The following is a 15855-nucleotide window of genomic DNA, read 5'->3' on the forward strand; positions in this document are numbered from 1 at the left end:
GTGAAGAGACGACTCGACGCCCGTGAAGAGACGACTCGACGCCCGTGAAGAGACGACTCGACGCCCGTGAAGAGACGACTCGACGCCCGTGAAGAGACGACTCTACGCCCGTGAAGAGACGACTCGACGCCCGTGAAGAGACGACTCGACGCCCGTGAAGAGACGACTCTACGCCCGTGAAGAGACGACTCTACGCCCGTGAAGAGACGACTCGACGCCCGTGAAGAGACGACTCGACGCCCGTGAAGAGACGACTCGACGCCCGTGAAGAGACGACTCTACGCCCGTGAAGAGACGACTCTACGCCCGTGAAGAGACGACTCGACGCCCGTGAAGAGACGACTCGACGCCCGTGAAGAGACGACTCGACGCCCGTGAAGAGACGACTCTACGCCCGTGAAGAGACGACTCGACGCCCGTGAAGAGACGACTCTACGCCCGTGAAGAGACGACTCTACGCCCGTGAAGAGACGACTCTACGCCCGTGAAGAGACGACTCGACGCCCGTGAAGAGACGACTCGACGCCCGTGAAGAGACGACTCTACGCCCGTGAAGAGACGACTCTACGCCCGTGAAGAGACGACTCGACGCCCGTGAAGAGACGACTCGACGCCCGTGAAGAGACGACTCTACGGCCGTGAAGAGACGACTCGACGCCCGTGAAGAGACGACTCGACGCCCGTGAAGAGACGACTCGACGCCCGTGAAGAGACGACTCGACGCCCGTGAAGAGACGACTCGACGCCCGTGAAGAGACGACTCTACGCCCGTGAAGAGACGACTCGACGCCCGTGAAGAGACGACTCGACGCCCGTGAAGAGACGACTCGACGCCCGTGAAGAGACGACTCGACGCCCGTGAAGAGACGACTCTACGCCCGTGAAGAGACGACTCTACGCCCGTGAAGAGACGACTCGACGCCCGTGAAGAGACGACTCTACGCCCGTGAAGAGACGACTCTACGCCCGTGAAGAGACGACTCTACGCCCGTGAAGAGACGACTCGACGCCCGTGAAGAGACGACTCGACGCCCGTGAAGAGACGACTCGACGCCCGTGAAGAGACGACTCGACGCCCGTGAAGAGACGACTCGACGCCCGTGAAGAGACGACTCGACGCCCGTGAAGAGACGACTCGACGCCCGTGAAGAGACGACTCTACATTGAATACTGTGCAACGGTTTCCCCTTCCCCCTGATTTCGCTTGTGAAACCGGAATCTCTCCGCAATCACGAGCGGCTTTGGAGCGAAATGGGCCTGCAACACTCTCACAATATCGTCATAATCCATATCTCCCGGCTTGTCGGGAGCAACCAAACTTCGAAATATTCCATACGTTTTTGATCCCAGCACACTAAACAGCACAGGCACTTTCTTTGTGTCCCTTATCTCATTAGCCAGGATGTAATGTTCAAAACGTTCAATATACGTTGCCCACTGCTCACCGGCCTCATCAAAGGGATCCATATGTCCAATTATTCCAGCCATGATGTGTCTGCTTCTGGTGGCTTGCACTGTAACGTTAGATTCTTCAGAAGAAGACCGACTCATTACCTCTTAACAGCCAACACTAGCTCACTAGCTAGTTTTTTCCAGCGTGGTTGTTCTTTTTTTTGTTCCTCTATAACTTGACCAACACCGGCTGTTCACTCGCCGATGCAGTGAAAAGTCTTCAGGACTACACAACTCGTCGCCAGTTTATATTATGTTGCTTCCTAATGTCTTTATATAAACAACACTATATTCGCACACAGAGCAACACTCACACGCAGATTAGCTGTTTACTCACTGCGCCCTAGTGGTCACTCTTCATATAGCCCAACATTTAGCTACATATATAACATAGAAAATGTCCCGCATTTTCATCAGTCTGTTTGGGTTTTAATTATCATATTAAGAAAACAAGCATGCGTTCTTTTGCCTATTTAAGAAAGTATTTTATGTATTCTTTTTGCGGTGTAGTTTTTCACCTATAGCCTATTTAACAGCGCTTCGTCAGAAGTACAAATACAACAGCCGTTTTTTAAATCCAATATAATGGTTGAAATGAAAGGAGTAAACACGGTCACTAGGTGGTGACGGCTGTCAATCAAAATGTGGACCGGTGATTCGTTCCATGTGTTCCCTGTCAGAAAACAAATGGATAATTCGGTCAATTTTAATTTTAATTTTAATTTAACAGAATTTATCAACTTGTTGCCTGCTGTGGTTGTTTTAATTCACATCCTTTCTAAAAATATGAGTTTTTGGTTTAATATATTCTTAATATATGAGACTGTCAATGATCTAATTTCATGTTGTTTTATATTTTATTTGTTCATTGTTTATTTTGGGGGATTTTAGTTGGACTTGGTCAGAACTGTTTCAAAAATAGTTATAGGCTATCTGCATGATGCCTTTGGGCTCAGTGATGTTCAATTTAAATGACATGTACATTGTGATGTAATGGTGTTTTCTGGAAGGGACTAAAGAACAAAGAACTTTCATCAGCTGAAAGGCAGAATACAAATGTTTTTTATTAAGTTAGATCGACATTATATAACAGTTTCAGGTTATGTTTTAGTGTTGGTAACATGTCCCACATTGTCCCACACAAACTTATAATCGTCCCACATTTGGTTTGTTTGATGGTGGTCACCCTACCTGTGGCTCAAAAGGGACACAACAAAAATAGGGACACCCGAGAAAGCCAAAATAAAATGCAAAATGTATTACCAAAATAGAACTATAAAAATAAATAAATAAACTACGTACAACGGTAACAGTGAACAAATTCATAATCCGTGCACGCTTTCGCAATCGTTGTTTGTAATATTCAGTTCCTGTGAATTTTTTAAAAATACTGTTCCAATAGGTGAAGTTACACAACAATATGCTGATTGATTACATAACAATATTTGGATGTAATATTCAGTTCCTGTGAAAACCTGTTCCAGTTAATGGACAGGTGATGTGTAATATTCAGTACCAGTAAACTCCCCCTGCTGGAACAGTTTCTTACAGTAACTGAATACACAACATCAAGGACATGAACCCACCCACACAAACCACCCCGTTATAAAACGACCTGAATTTCAGTTTCTATTTCAGAAGGAAATCAAAGTATCTGACAACACACCTGTAAGTACTTTACTTTGTTCCCATTAATTGCATCTTTACCTTTCCTTTTTTACTGATCTTTTAAAAAAAAGTTCGGAGTGTTTTTTAATGACGAATGGATTCAGATAACAAGACGTGACTGTGTGTAATCGCCACTAAAGAGGATCAGTGAAGAGTCTGTGTGTTGTTTTTGACATTTCTGAGACAGTCTAAGACTAAAACGTATCGTATTATAGAAGAAGAAGAGTAACATTAAACTTATTTCATAATGTGTCTTGGGCAATAAAGAGAAACTGCCTGACATAGGGGAGAGGGGCACAAAGTAACGCTTCTTGACTTTCTCAGTTTGTGTAAATATACTTATGGTTCAGTATTTATTTTTTCCCACATTAATTTCACACATGTCTGGTACAGTTATTATGTGGGTTTGTTTTATTAATACAGTATATACTTTTTTCTTGATATACCCCGAAAGAATGGAAGTGAAATGTGACAACATGCCCCATAGGTGGGGTACATTGTAACATGTCGAGGGGCACATTGTAACATGACCATATGACAGCTTAAAATGTTATCTGATCTAATAAAAAATATATACAAAACAAACTAAAATATTTTCTCAATAAAATACAATTATTAACTTTTTCATATAAAATAATGGAATTTTTTTAATAATTAAATATAATTTTTTTGATTTTGACTATGAACACAGGAAAACACAGCTATACAACATAGTTCAAAACAAATAAATAATTAGTCATTTTTTGAACATTGACTCTCAGTCTTTATTCACCTTTTTCTCACGTTTTCTCAATAGAATTAATAAAAGTATAGAATATAATAGCATATTTCTAATAGGGGCACATTGTAACGCAGTGTGACAACATGCCCCCGCCTGCACAACTGGGATTTAAACCCGGCTAGTGTCTTCTGCTAGTTAGCGAAGCATTAAAGAACTATCTCAACTGTTAAATAACATATTGGAGATTAAAATACTATCAGATTTTTCTAATTTTAAATAAACACAAAAAAAAAAAATAGATGAAAAATTAACTTAAGTAAGAAATTAACTTTTGCTATGGTTTAATAAATGTCTATGGATATCTTCCGTTTTTTTTTTTAATTAATTTTAGCGCAATTTTTTCTCTATATAGTGTTGATATGGCAACTAGTAAATACACCAAGTTTCGTCTAGCATGTTAGCTAGCATGTGTGGAAGTATTTAAAACAAGTGTGTTACAACTAGCCCCGCGTTACGTTGTGCCCCGCGCTCCCATACTTTCTGGGTTACTGTAATTTGTGACCCCAATTCAAGTGACAATGACTGAGCCAGCCTTCATTCATCAAGCTGTGACATGTCTGTATATCTTATGATAATGATATTTGTGATCATTATGACTTCACGATCATCTAAATCTAGAAAGAAGCAAACAAGTTATCTCTTAGCATTTTAAGGGATCTTTACACTCCTGTAGTTTTTTTTAGGAAATGTCTTTGAAACCAGTTGGTTTAGTTTTTAACACAACAAAAACTCAAGTTTGACATAAACAGAATATATAATTATATATATTGTTGTGTAACCTAAAAATGTCCTTTCGATTTTAATGACAAAATCATGGCGGAAGGAAATAAAGCAGGAAAGATGTGAATTACTATGACACAACATTTACAGATAAACACTTACTGTAACTCATCCATGCTGCATTTCCTGGAATTCTTAATAAATAATAGCTATTATTATTATTTTTCTTTGCTGGAAATGTGTTGCATTATTAATCAGTACATCTGTTTCTTTGGTGTTCTTTTAGTGACCATGTCGGACGGAAAACCCAGGGGTGAAGACACTGTGGACGCCAGACAAGGGAACGCACAAGAGTATGTGTTTGATTTTGATGGAAATTGTTTCATTACAAACATATAATTACAAGAAACCGCAGATGGATATGTAGGTCAGAATTAGAACGACCCATTGTTGATTGAGGAATCACTGAGAAGATCCCCTTAGTCCAGTCATTTTAAGCCAAAATGGGGGTCAACCTTGAACAAATTGCAACAGAAGCAAACTCAACTGATTTTGTATCCTCATTATGTCCTGAGTAAGGGGAAAAAAGCCCAGAAGAATCCCGTTAGGGGAAAGTTTTGAAAAAGACCCAAATATATCCTATTCATACGCCTATTCATACTTTTTCTTATGTGAATAGGGTACAAACATTGTAACCTTTAGATGTCACCATGAAAATGACTGAGTTCATTACTTACATCAAGAAAAAAGAAAAAATGTATTACAAGTTTTTTTTAATTGTTTGTTACCATGGACAAACGGTGCATAATCTAATTACGTATGTGCTAATTTGCATAAATACCACAACAGGTCTAAGCATTGGGTATAGCCAGGGGAAAATGTCTTGTTGAATCTTGTTGACACATAACAGTAAAATACTTGATGTTAATGTCTGAATGGAACTCATTTAGGATACCCATGAGCATTAATACATAGAGGCAGGAAGAAGTACTTTAAACCAGCCTTTATTAATTTTTAAGAGATTGGGTTTGGGGCTGTGGGACTGTTTCTAGGGGACGAGTCTGAGGGAAGAACAGGAGACAATGATAAGGAGAATGCAGAAGACAAAAGGTAGGTCAAATAAAAAGTGAATCCCCAGAAACAGTCCCACGGACCCAAACCCCATCTCTGCAATAATAATTAATAAAGGCTGGTTTAAAGTACTTCTTCCTGCCTCTATGTATTAATGCTCATGGGTAGCCGTAATGGGTTCCATTCAGATATTAACATCAAGTATTTTACTGTTATGTGTCAACAAGATTCAACAAGACATTTTCCCCTGGCTAGACCATAGAGGGCAATGTTTAGATCTGTTGTGGTATTGTGCTGTAGATTATGCACCGTTTGTCCATGGTAACAATCTATTTAAAAAAACTTGTAATACATTTTTTGTTTGTCTTGATGTAAGTAATCAACTCAGTAATTTTCATGGTGATATCTAAAGGTTAAAATGTTTGTACCCTATTCACATAAGAAAAAGAATGAATAGGCTATATTTGGGTCTTTTTCAAAACTTTCCCCTAATGGGATTCTTCGGGACTTTTTTTTCCCTTACTCAGGACATATTGGATACAAAATCAGTTGAGTTTGCTTCTGTTGCAATTTGTTCAACCTTTTTTCATAAAACGACTGGACTACCTCAATCATTGTATCGCTTAAAACTCATCTTTGATCACTCAAATTACATATTTAAACGTTTTTTCCTTTTCCAAAAAATTATTCATGCCTTAAAATATTTTTGAATGTAATTCGACACCCTTGCCTCATTTAGTATACGCAGTTCTATAGATTTGCAACGCTCGTCTTTTGGGGTCGACAGCTTATAAAAAAACGTATTTCTGGGTTTTTTAGCTTGTTTGCTGCACACTTTGTCACACAGCAGCTTTTAGACATTGTTTTGTTTTTTGTAATAAGTCATAAACACTGTAAAAAGTGAACAGTTGGATCAACTTAAAAAAATGACTTCAATTGGTAACACCAAAAGAAATTAAGTTTTCTCAACTTAAATTATCATGTTTTATCGTTTTAAGAAATAAGTTGAGAAAACTTTATTTCTTTAGGTGTTACCAATTGAAGTCATTTTTTTAAGTTGATCCAACTGTTCACTTTTTACAGTGAATGAAAAGGAGGCAGCTTCACACAATGCACAGTCAATGGAGCCTGTTAGAGTGACTGTCTATAATTTCCACTTTGATTAGGAATGACTCATAAAAGTATTTGCTCTTGCAGGACTTCGTTTCTCACGGATGCCGGAGTCGATCAAACGGATGCCAAACCACGTTCTGATGCTTTCCAGTACAACATGAACTACGGCAGTCTGGGACAATGTGTGATCATCAACAACAAGAACTTCCACAGAAAAACAGGTAAGAGCTGGGAAGCACACAGACGAAACCCCGAAACACATTTTTTGAGATATGAACAGATATGAACAGGCTGCACATCACTGAAAACACTAAAAACACTTCAATACAACCAATAAATTGGTTATTTTTGCGTTTTTCTGAGCAATTTTTGTTCTTCCGGGTTGAAAAGCAACGTCCGGGAATGTGAGGTAGAAGCGTGCCTTCGGAGCGTGTGATTGGCTGTCGGCTCGATTCTACGTCAGCTGACCCTCGAGCTAATCTCTGCATTTATTCATGAGAAATAGCTCGTTCAATCCAATCACTGCGCTGTATTACGCATGAGGTCGCATTACAGCGGAGAATTGAAACAACATCGGCGCGCACATGAGATCGGCTTCTTCAAATGAAATATGTGTTTAGCCGTACGTCTGATCATGAACGCGATGGAATTATTCTGATACACAAAAGACAATTACGTAGACCTGAAAATTCAACAATGGACACAAAAGTAACTGTGCCTTTATTCTTTCTGTGTTAACCTGACGCGTCATTTGTTCAGAGACTGTAGTGCTCGTAAATGAAGCCTAATGAAAATATTATTAAACTTTTTAAATGTTCTACCGCGTTTTTGCAGTTTGTTATAGGATTATTTTTTTCAATTCTGTTTTTTCCCCCTCAGTGATCATATTTTAAAGGGGTGGTTGATTATGATTTGACTTTTCTAACTTTAGTTAGTGTGTAATGTTGCTGTTTGATCATAAACAACATCTGCAAAGTTACGACACTCAAAGTTCAAAGCAAAGGGAGATATTTGCTTTTAAAGAAATTGCTTTTTAACAAACGGCTGATAGAGACTACACCACATTCCTCCCGGGTTAGTGACATCACCAACCCTCAAATTTACATAAGCCCCGCCCCCGGAATACGCAGTGCATGTTGAGAAGAGGACGAGATGTTGTAGTCGAGCACATCTGTGGGTCTGCTCAAGCTGTCGTATCCGTCTTTCCACACTTATTGCATTACAGTAGGCCTACGTAACACAAATGCAAGAGCATGTCACTCTGCAGGCGTCTTACAACAGTTCCCACACGAGCGACTTTATAGATTATCATGACAGAATTTGCTAACTGAAGATAGTTAACTCCACATCAGCAACATAAACTCATCTACTAACCATTCAGAAATGTCCTGTTGCTTCTACATGTTGTCACTTCTTCTCGAGTCTCTCCATCATTTTCCGACTCCAGTTTAAACATAAAAGGCAGAACAGTTTCTGACATTTCAGTGCTTGTCTGCGCGAGGTAATCGGAGCTGCTAACACACTTGAAGCTCCGCCCCCTGTGCCGGGAGCAGCAGCTCATTTGCATTTAAATGACGCGTTTTTATTGACCCTCAAAAAGAGACAATTTAAACATGCTGTAAAAAATGAACAGTGGGGTATTTTGAGCTAAAACTTCACAGACTTATTTTACATCTTGTAAAAAGCGGCATTATACCATATTATACCTTTAATATTCATATACCATTCATACAATATTCAATATTCGTGTTTTATTGGTTGTTTTTCCTCCACTACACTCCCACTTTTCCACAGTTTTCACGTCCATTTCTAGAGACTCAGCGGCGTGAACGACCAGGCTAAAACCGAGGGGTTTCAGGACACTTTAAGGGTTTAGTTCAGGCATTTGTTCATCCTAATTTTAATCTCTTTTAAACAGAAATGGATGTTCGTGACGGGACAGACGAGGATGCAAAGAATGCAATGGCGACCTTCTCAAAGCTAGGCTTCCAAGTCAGTACTTGGAATGATCAAACTGTCTCAGAGATGAGGGATTTGTTAACTACAGGTATGTTTTGCATCACTGATTGATTAGAATAATTGAATGGCTCATAAACTCACGAAGTCTTCCATCCTCAGTGTCTTGGCATGATCACAGTAAGTCGGCCATGTTTGTGTGTGTGTTGTTGAGTCATGGAGACGATGGGATGATTTTTGGCACGGATGGAGCTATAGCACTGAAGACACTGTTTGAGCTCTTCAGAGGAGATCACTGCCCTTCACTGGTGGGAAAACCCAAGCTTTTCTTCATTCAGGTGAGCGTCATGATAAGAGTGAGATGCGTTTCTTGCTCAAAATCCTCATCTTGGCGACAGTGTTATTTTTGGTATAATTGGTATTATAACGTGTCGTCTGAGGAAGAAGAAGCTAGCCGTTCAAAAGTTTGGGATCGGTACGATTTTTAATGTTTTAGAAAGAAGTCTCTTCTGCTCACCAAGGCTGCATTTATTTAATTAAAAATAGGAAAAAAACAACAATATTGTGAAATATTATTATAATGTAAATCAGCTGTTGTCTATGTGAATATATAGTAAAGTGTAATTTTTGTGATCAAAGCTGAATTTTCAGCATCATTACTCCAGTCTTCAGTGTCACATGATCCTTCAGAAATCACTCTAATATGATGATTTGATGATCAAGAAACATTTATGATTATTATCAGTGTTGGAAACAGTTGTGCACGTTTTTCATTATTCTTTGATGAATAGAAAGTTCAGAAGAACAGCATTTATCTGAAATAGAATGCTTTTTTAACATTATACACTACCATTCAAAAGTTTGGAAGGAAAGAAAAGACATTTATAATGTTACAAAATATTATATTTCAGATAAATGCTGTTCTTTTGAACTTTCTAACTTGATCTTGCCTTAAAATATCTTGAATGTAACTCGACACCCTTGCCTCATTTAGTATGCGCGGTTCTATGAATATGCAAATGAGCCCCGCCTCCACTCACTCACTCAGCTCAGAGATCCACTGGTTGACGATCACACGTTGATCTGATTGGTTACAAGGTAGTTTGTGACGTCAGAAACACCAGCGATTTCAAAGCGTGTTTTTGAGACTGTCTTTGGTTCACTGCAGCTTTAAGGAGGAAATACTCAGCAATGGTGTCGACTTATGAACTTACACATGCTTTGTCTTAAAGCATATTAAAAACACCATATTAAAAGCTTAAGTGTTCCTTTAGTTGCTCTTTCACAGATGTGTTGACCCTGTGTGTGTCTCCAGGCTTGTCGAGGCACAGATCTGGACCCTGGCATTGAAGCAGACAGTGATAGTGACACGGAAACAAAGAGAATTCCAGTGGAGGCCGATTTTCTGTATGCGTACTCCGCGGCACCAGGTATCTAATGTCTCGCTCAGTGCAGTTTCCTCACAAAACCACATGCACTCGCCCTCAAACGTGTGTCTGTCTGTCTCTCCTCAGGGTATTACTCCTGGAGGAACGTCGCTCAGGGTTCCTGGTTCATCTCCTCGCTCTGTGAGATGCTGTCAAAATACGGCAAGCAACTGGAGATCATGCAGATCATGACACGTGTCAACCACAAGGTGGCGCTCGACTTCGAATCCTACAACTACAAGCCAGAGCTCAATCGCAAGAAACAGATACCTTGCATTGTGTCTATGCTGACCAAAGAACTCTACTTCCCTAAATAATTCATCTTTATTTTACTGATTAAGTTGCAATGGGATAAAAACAGTTTTTAAAGCATTTTTATTCTGTCTAGTCAAACCAACATTTACTCAGACACCTTCAACACTTCTCACATTATCACAGTTTACTCGCTATAGTTTAGAAAACGGTAATGAAATATGAGCAGAACTCAGTTGATATTTGACTGGTTTTGTCCGTCCTTCTGTTAGACTGTCTCACACATGAATTATGTTGAATATCTGTCAGCTGTTAAATTTAACTACACAATTAGATAATACCAGTTTAGCTCAACCAATCACCAAGCAATGCTTCATTGTGTTCAGTCTGTGTGTAAAAAGAGCATTAGCAATTAAAGACAAAACACTTCAGCAAAACATGATCAGCTCAAAGTGTATGAGTAATATTTGGTCCCAAATTTTTATAAATTTGGCTAGTTATCCACTGTATGAAGAATTTTTGGGTATAACATGTCACAGTTTACCTTATTTTGCTCTCCTCACTCACATAAATGAACTATAGGTGTCCTGCACACACTAGAAAGAAAATAAAAAAAATGATATCTGGTGTCTGAATAATTTTTGGTTTGACTGTAGCGGTTTGGGTTTTAATGTACTATTATCTGATCTGGAGTATTTGAAATTACTATCTAGTCTTGATGGTTATGGTGTGGGAAATGTTTACAGTGCTGGTTTCGACGGACAGCTCTTTTTTAATCTTCATATGCACGGTGTAGGCGGTCTGTCATTAAGCCTCATCTGAATGTTTGCGTTGTTTAAAGTTCACAGTTTTCAGGTTTCATGCAATAGCGATTCTTTTATAGGAAGAAGATGTGAATATAAACATTAGCATAATTTTAATGTTGATGAATAAACATTTTACTTTGGTATTTCATTTGTGTGCGTTGTGTAATTAGCTTTGAGTTGAGCAAATACTGAAGACAAGAGAAGATAAATTTCAAAAACAAGATAAAGAGCTAGTGTGTGTGTGTGTGTGTGTGTGTGTGTGTGTTGAGCATCAAATCATATTAGAGTGATGTGTGAAGGATCATGTGACACTGAAGACGAGTAATGATGCTGAAAATTCAGCTTTGATCACAGGAATAAATTACACTTTACTGTATATTCACATAGAAAACAGCTGATTTAAACTAATAATATTTCACAATGTTACTGATGATTTGATCAAATGGAGCATTGGTGCGCAAAAGAGACTTCTTTTTTTAAAAATATTAAAAAATAAATAATATATTTAATCTGTGAATTCTGATCTAAAAGCAAGAGTTTAAATTAATACAAATAATAAATGAATAATAAATAAATAATAATAATATTTAACTAAAATTAAATAATAATAAATGTAATTTAAATAATACATAAATAAATAATAAATTAAATGAATACCTAATACAGCCAAAAAAAAAAAAAAAACTGACCATAAGTGTTTCTTTCAAAACCAACTTTTGAAAGGTAGTGTATAAAGTCTACATATGTAGAAACATACTTATTCAGTTAATGTTAAATTATATTTAAAAATATATATTCATAGCCATTATTTTTGAAAACATTCTCACTTCACAGCATGCAGATTGCAGGTAGTTCGCTAAACAGATTGACATAATTCCTCTGAAACCGCTTGAGAGCAAAATAAACTAAAAGTCTTTCTTCAGCACTAGGTGGCGCTGTGTTCTGGTTCTGCTGAAAAACAAGGTGTGTTCCTGAGAAATGCAACAGAAAGCAGAACTGTTCCCCGAAACCTTGCCGTACCTTATTTCTGTTTCAGTCCTGTTTCTCAACTCCGTCAAGCTGTTTCCTTTTTGTGTTGTGTTTGATTCAAAAAATACATACAGGGGAAAACCTGGATGATTTAAGAACGAAAGTGGGTTTTAGAAATGCTTTTTGCAATTATAGTCCTCTAGTAAAGACTATGTGAGTCCAATGCATTATTTAAATGGGGTTTGTGTTGCTAGAGTTTGTGTGTTGCATCATATACTGGGAGTTGCAGGGCTTGGCCGCAGAGATAAGATATGAGACTGTGTGTGTGTGTGTGTGTGTGTGTGTGTGTGTGTGGACACACTGAGGATAGTATTGCACAGCTATACCTTATGCAGCTATACTTGCATTGCCTCTCTCATCTCTAGAGCTCATGATTTTTTGGAAATGTCATTCCAGCTACAGTGATGGACTGAACTAATATGTGCACTTACACACACAAACACACACAAAAAATACAAAAGACGAATGCAATTTTGAATACAGCAATACGCAACATCTGCACATAAATATATGTGATGTATATCACAACTGAACTCTCAGGAACATGAGACTTTGGGCATTTTCCTATTCAAACACAACCAGCACTTCTGCACGTTGCAGCTTCGCCTTTAAGAAGCAATAACGAAACAACGAGGAAGTGAAAATGAAATCGACTTTCGCATTTCAGCCTTGCAGCCAATAAGCAGACCAGCTCGAAAACTACTATGGCAAAGACTTAGCTCATGAATATTAAGTAGGTCCAAAGACGTTGCTCGGGTTAAACTCTCTGGAGAGTACAGGAAATGTGAATTTCAAAGTGCTTGATTCATTTATATGTAGAATTGCGATATAAACAATACATTCAGTCACATGTGTGACAGGGAATATTTAATACAATAAGGTGTCAGTGATGTTAATGAAAAAATAATAGCAATATACAATGAAAAAATATATTATTTCGCAATATATGTAATATTCATGAGAAATATAATATTGATTTTCCTTGTGTGGTAATACAAAAAGATTTCTATTATTTGTACTATTAATTTTCCCAGTTTATTTTTGGTAAAACAAACCAACTTACAAATAGGTCTGCTTTTCAGCCAATCGGTGTGCGAACGTCTCGCTACGTAATTAATATTCATGAGTCAAGCTTTCCCCATGACATCATTCCCTCCCACTTATATGCGCCCTCTCCATATGACATCCAATCAGCTCGCGAACGGCTCCTACGTCGTTAATATTAATGAGACACTTCTGCGCCATAGTAGGATTTGTAAACACGAAGTAAGCGCACAACACACACTCACACACACGCACACTGGGGATTTCCACCCAAGCGCTTGTTTCCTTCACTTGTTTTGCTTTCGATCTGAAGAGCGAAATCAAACCCATTTGACTTTTCGTTTTGTTATCGAGAACTACAAATTGTCAAGACTCTTCACAGACTATTTGCTTTTATTCCTGGAGTGATTTCCACGCGTCGCAGGTAATAAATCGCGTTTCCGCATGTATTTATGGGGGCTCGAATGAATATAAGTGCATGTTTATGCTGTAGGCCACGTAGAGTTGCTGGGGTGAGTGGAAAATCGAAAGTCAAGGGGTGTTTGGATCCAATGGGAATCAAGGAATGTTTTATTTTCACTTTTGAGTTGACTTGACAACACTAACACACTTATTTGTGGAGGTTGAAGTCTTCTGATTCAGTGTACTGTTAAGAATGATTGGGCAACATTGGACGCCACAATGTCATTTTACAGTAAGTACAGTGCAGACCTAATGAATAACGTGTGTTTTATTATCAAATTATGTTGTTGAGAAGTTTGCATGGACTTGTGGATATTGTTATTGACTTACATGGGCAAGTACAGGGTGTAACATTGGCATTGCAGTGGAGAGAGTCTGTCATGAACTGATGCACCAATATCTGTATCCAAATTCTGTCTGATAAGCTGATAAATATAGCTTGATATTCACATAACATGTTAAAAACGGGTTTCTTTAAGAAATAGAGCTCACAATCTAATGCTTTCCATTTATGATGATGGCAAAAAAATCTAAATATAGGCAGAAACAGTTAAATATCCAATACAAGTGAGCTAAAAATCACTAACATCAGCTGATATGAGACCAATATTTCATCATGCTTCCCTAGTTATGATTGAGTTATGGTTTTGTGTGGTTTAATAGATTGTGTTTTAACATTGTTGCGTCATAATTGTGTTTCTCATGTTAGCATGCAGTGAAATGCATGTTGTTGTTGTTCCATGCCTTTGTTCACTCTTATGTCTATCATGGCCCATAAAAGCTCAAAGGTCTAAGCGACAAACGGATGATTTTAATGAGTGGGTTTTCATTGTGATTAACTATAAACCTTTTTATGAGCTCAAATCGGTTAATCTGTAACTTTTGATTTGCACATTCTAGCATCAAGCAGTTTTGATGTCTGTCAACATGCATGATCAATATTACAGGTTTAGCCACATGCACTCGTTCTTAGAAAATCTCTCTCTCTCTCTCTCTCTCTCTCTCTCTCTCTCTCTCTCACACACACACACACACACACACACACACACACACACACACACACACACACACACACACACACACACACACACAGGCACTTAAGCGTCCTCTGTTTGTGCTGTCATTCAGACCCTGACTCATGGAGAAAAAACCAAACCAATCATCTCATAATCATTTAATTTGCTGTAACTTTCAGTAAATTGTGATTCAGACGGGCTCTCCTGGTGGTTTGTTTTCAGAAACGGGGTTAAAGTTTGTCATCTTGCTTCCTGGAAAGTCATGAAGGAATGTACAACCTGTTGAAGGAGGAAAAGTTGCTGTCAAACTTTGACAAATTCCAGATCTCTCTCTACCTCTCTCTCTTCTTCTCTAGGACAGCATGCCGGTAGAGAGAATGCGAATGAGGCCGTGGTTGGAAGAGCAGATAAACTCGTGTAAAATACCGGGGCTGAAATGGGTCAACAAGGTACTGTGACTGTGCTAGTCTTTTTATAGCATTTAATTGGTGAAAACTACAATCGTCATGAGCACGATGCTATTATCTGTGAAGCGTTTCGTCATTTTTTAAGTGCATATACGCAGGGTGTGTCTTGATCCGTGACATGTTTTGCATGTTCTTTGCCTGCAGGAGAAGAGAATATTCCAGATTCCATGGATGCATGCTGCGCGACACGGCTGGGACGTGGAGAAAGATGCTCCTCTCTTCCGAAACTGGGCCATACACACAGGTGCAGTCAGCATGAGATACTGACATATATGCATGTAAACATAAACACACACATACAGACAGAACGTTTGTGTAAAAAATGTCATTCTCTGAACAAAATAGTGTGCTTACCTGTTTAAAACTCAGTCACAATGTGAGGATGCTGTTTTGCATTTGCCAAGACGAGCTGTTGTTTTTTGTTTTACTAGTTGGTTGATGGGGTGTTCTGGGAGGATGCTGGGTTTTACTAGTTGGTTGATGGGGTGTTCTGGGAGGATGCTAGGGTTTTACTAGTTGGTTGATGGGGTGTTCTGGGAGGATGCTGGGTTTTACTAGTTGGTTGATGGGGTGTTCTGGGAGGATGCTAGG

At 38.8% G+C, this 15855-nt stretch overlaps 2 protein-coding genes across 4 annotated transcripts in view; both read left to right on the forward strand.

Moving 5' to 3' along the window:
- Positions 1-3012: 3012 nt before the first annotated feature.
- Positions 3013-11394, forward strand: LOC311303569 (caspase-3-like). Its single transcript, XM_084430105.1, has 7 exons — positions 3013-3120; positions 4908-4974; positions 6890-7026; positions 8724-8852; positions 8924-9099; positions 10077-10191; positions 10276-11394. Exons 2-7 carry the CDS (start codon positions 4913-4915, stop codon positions 10503-10505), a joined length of 849 nt encoding a protein of 282 aa, XP_084286231.1. The 5' UTR covers positions 3013-3120; positions 4908-4912; the 3' UTR covers positions 10506-11394.
- A 2130-nt stretch (positions 11395-13524) lies between these two features.
- irf2b (interferon regulatory factor 2b) overlaps positions 13525-15855 on the forward strand; it is a 29323-nt gene continuing 26992 nt past the window's right edge. For 2 of the 3 annotated variants that reach the window (XM_084430106.1, XM_084430107.1), the window contains exons 1-3: positions 13779-14013; positions 15154-15246; positions 15409-15508. In XM_084430106.1, the coding sequence (XP_084286232.1) occupies positions 13975-14013; positions 15154-15246; positions 15409-15508 (232 nt within the window). In that variant the 5' untranslated portion in view covers positions 13779-13974. Of the gene's footprint in view, positions 13744-13778; positions 14014-15153; positions 15247-15408; positions 15509-15855 lie in introns of those variants that run through there. The other variant, XM_084430108.1, reaches the window with a different exon arrangement.

The sequence above is a fragment of the Rutilus rutilus genome (assembly GCF_951802725.1).
Source record: "Rutilus rutilus genome assembly, chromosome: 14".
Classification (NCBI taxonomy): domain Eukaryota; kingdom Metazoa; phylum Chordata; class Actinopteri; order Cypriniformes; family Leuciscidae; genus Rutilus; species Rutilus rutilus.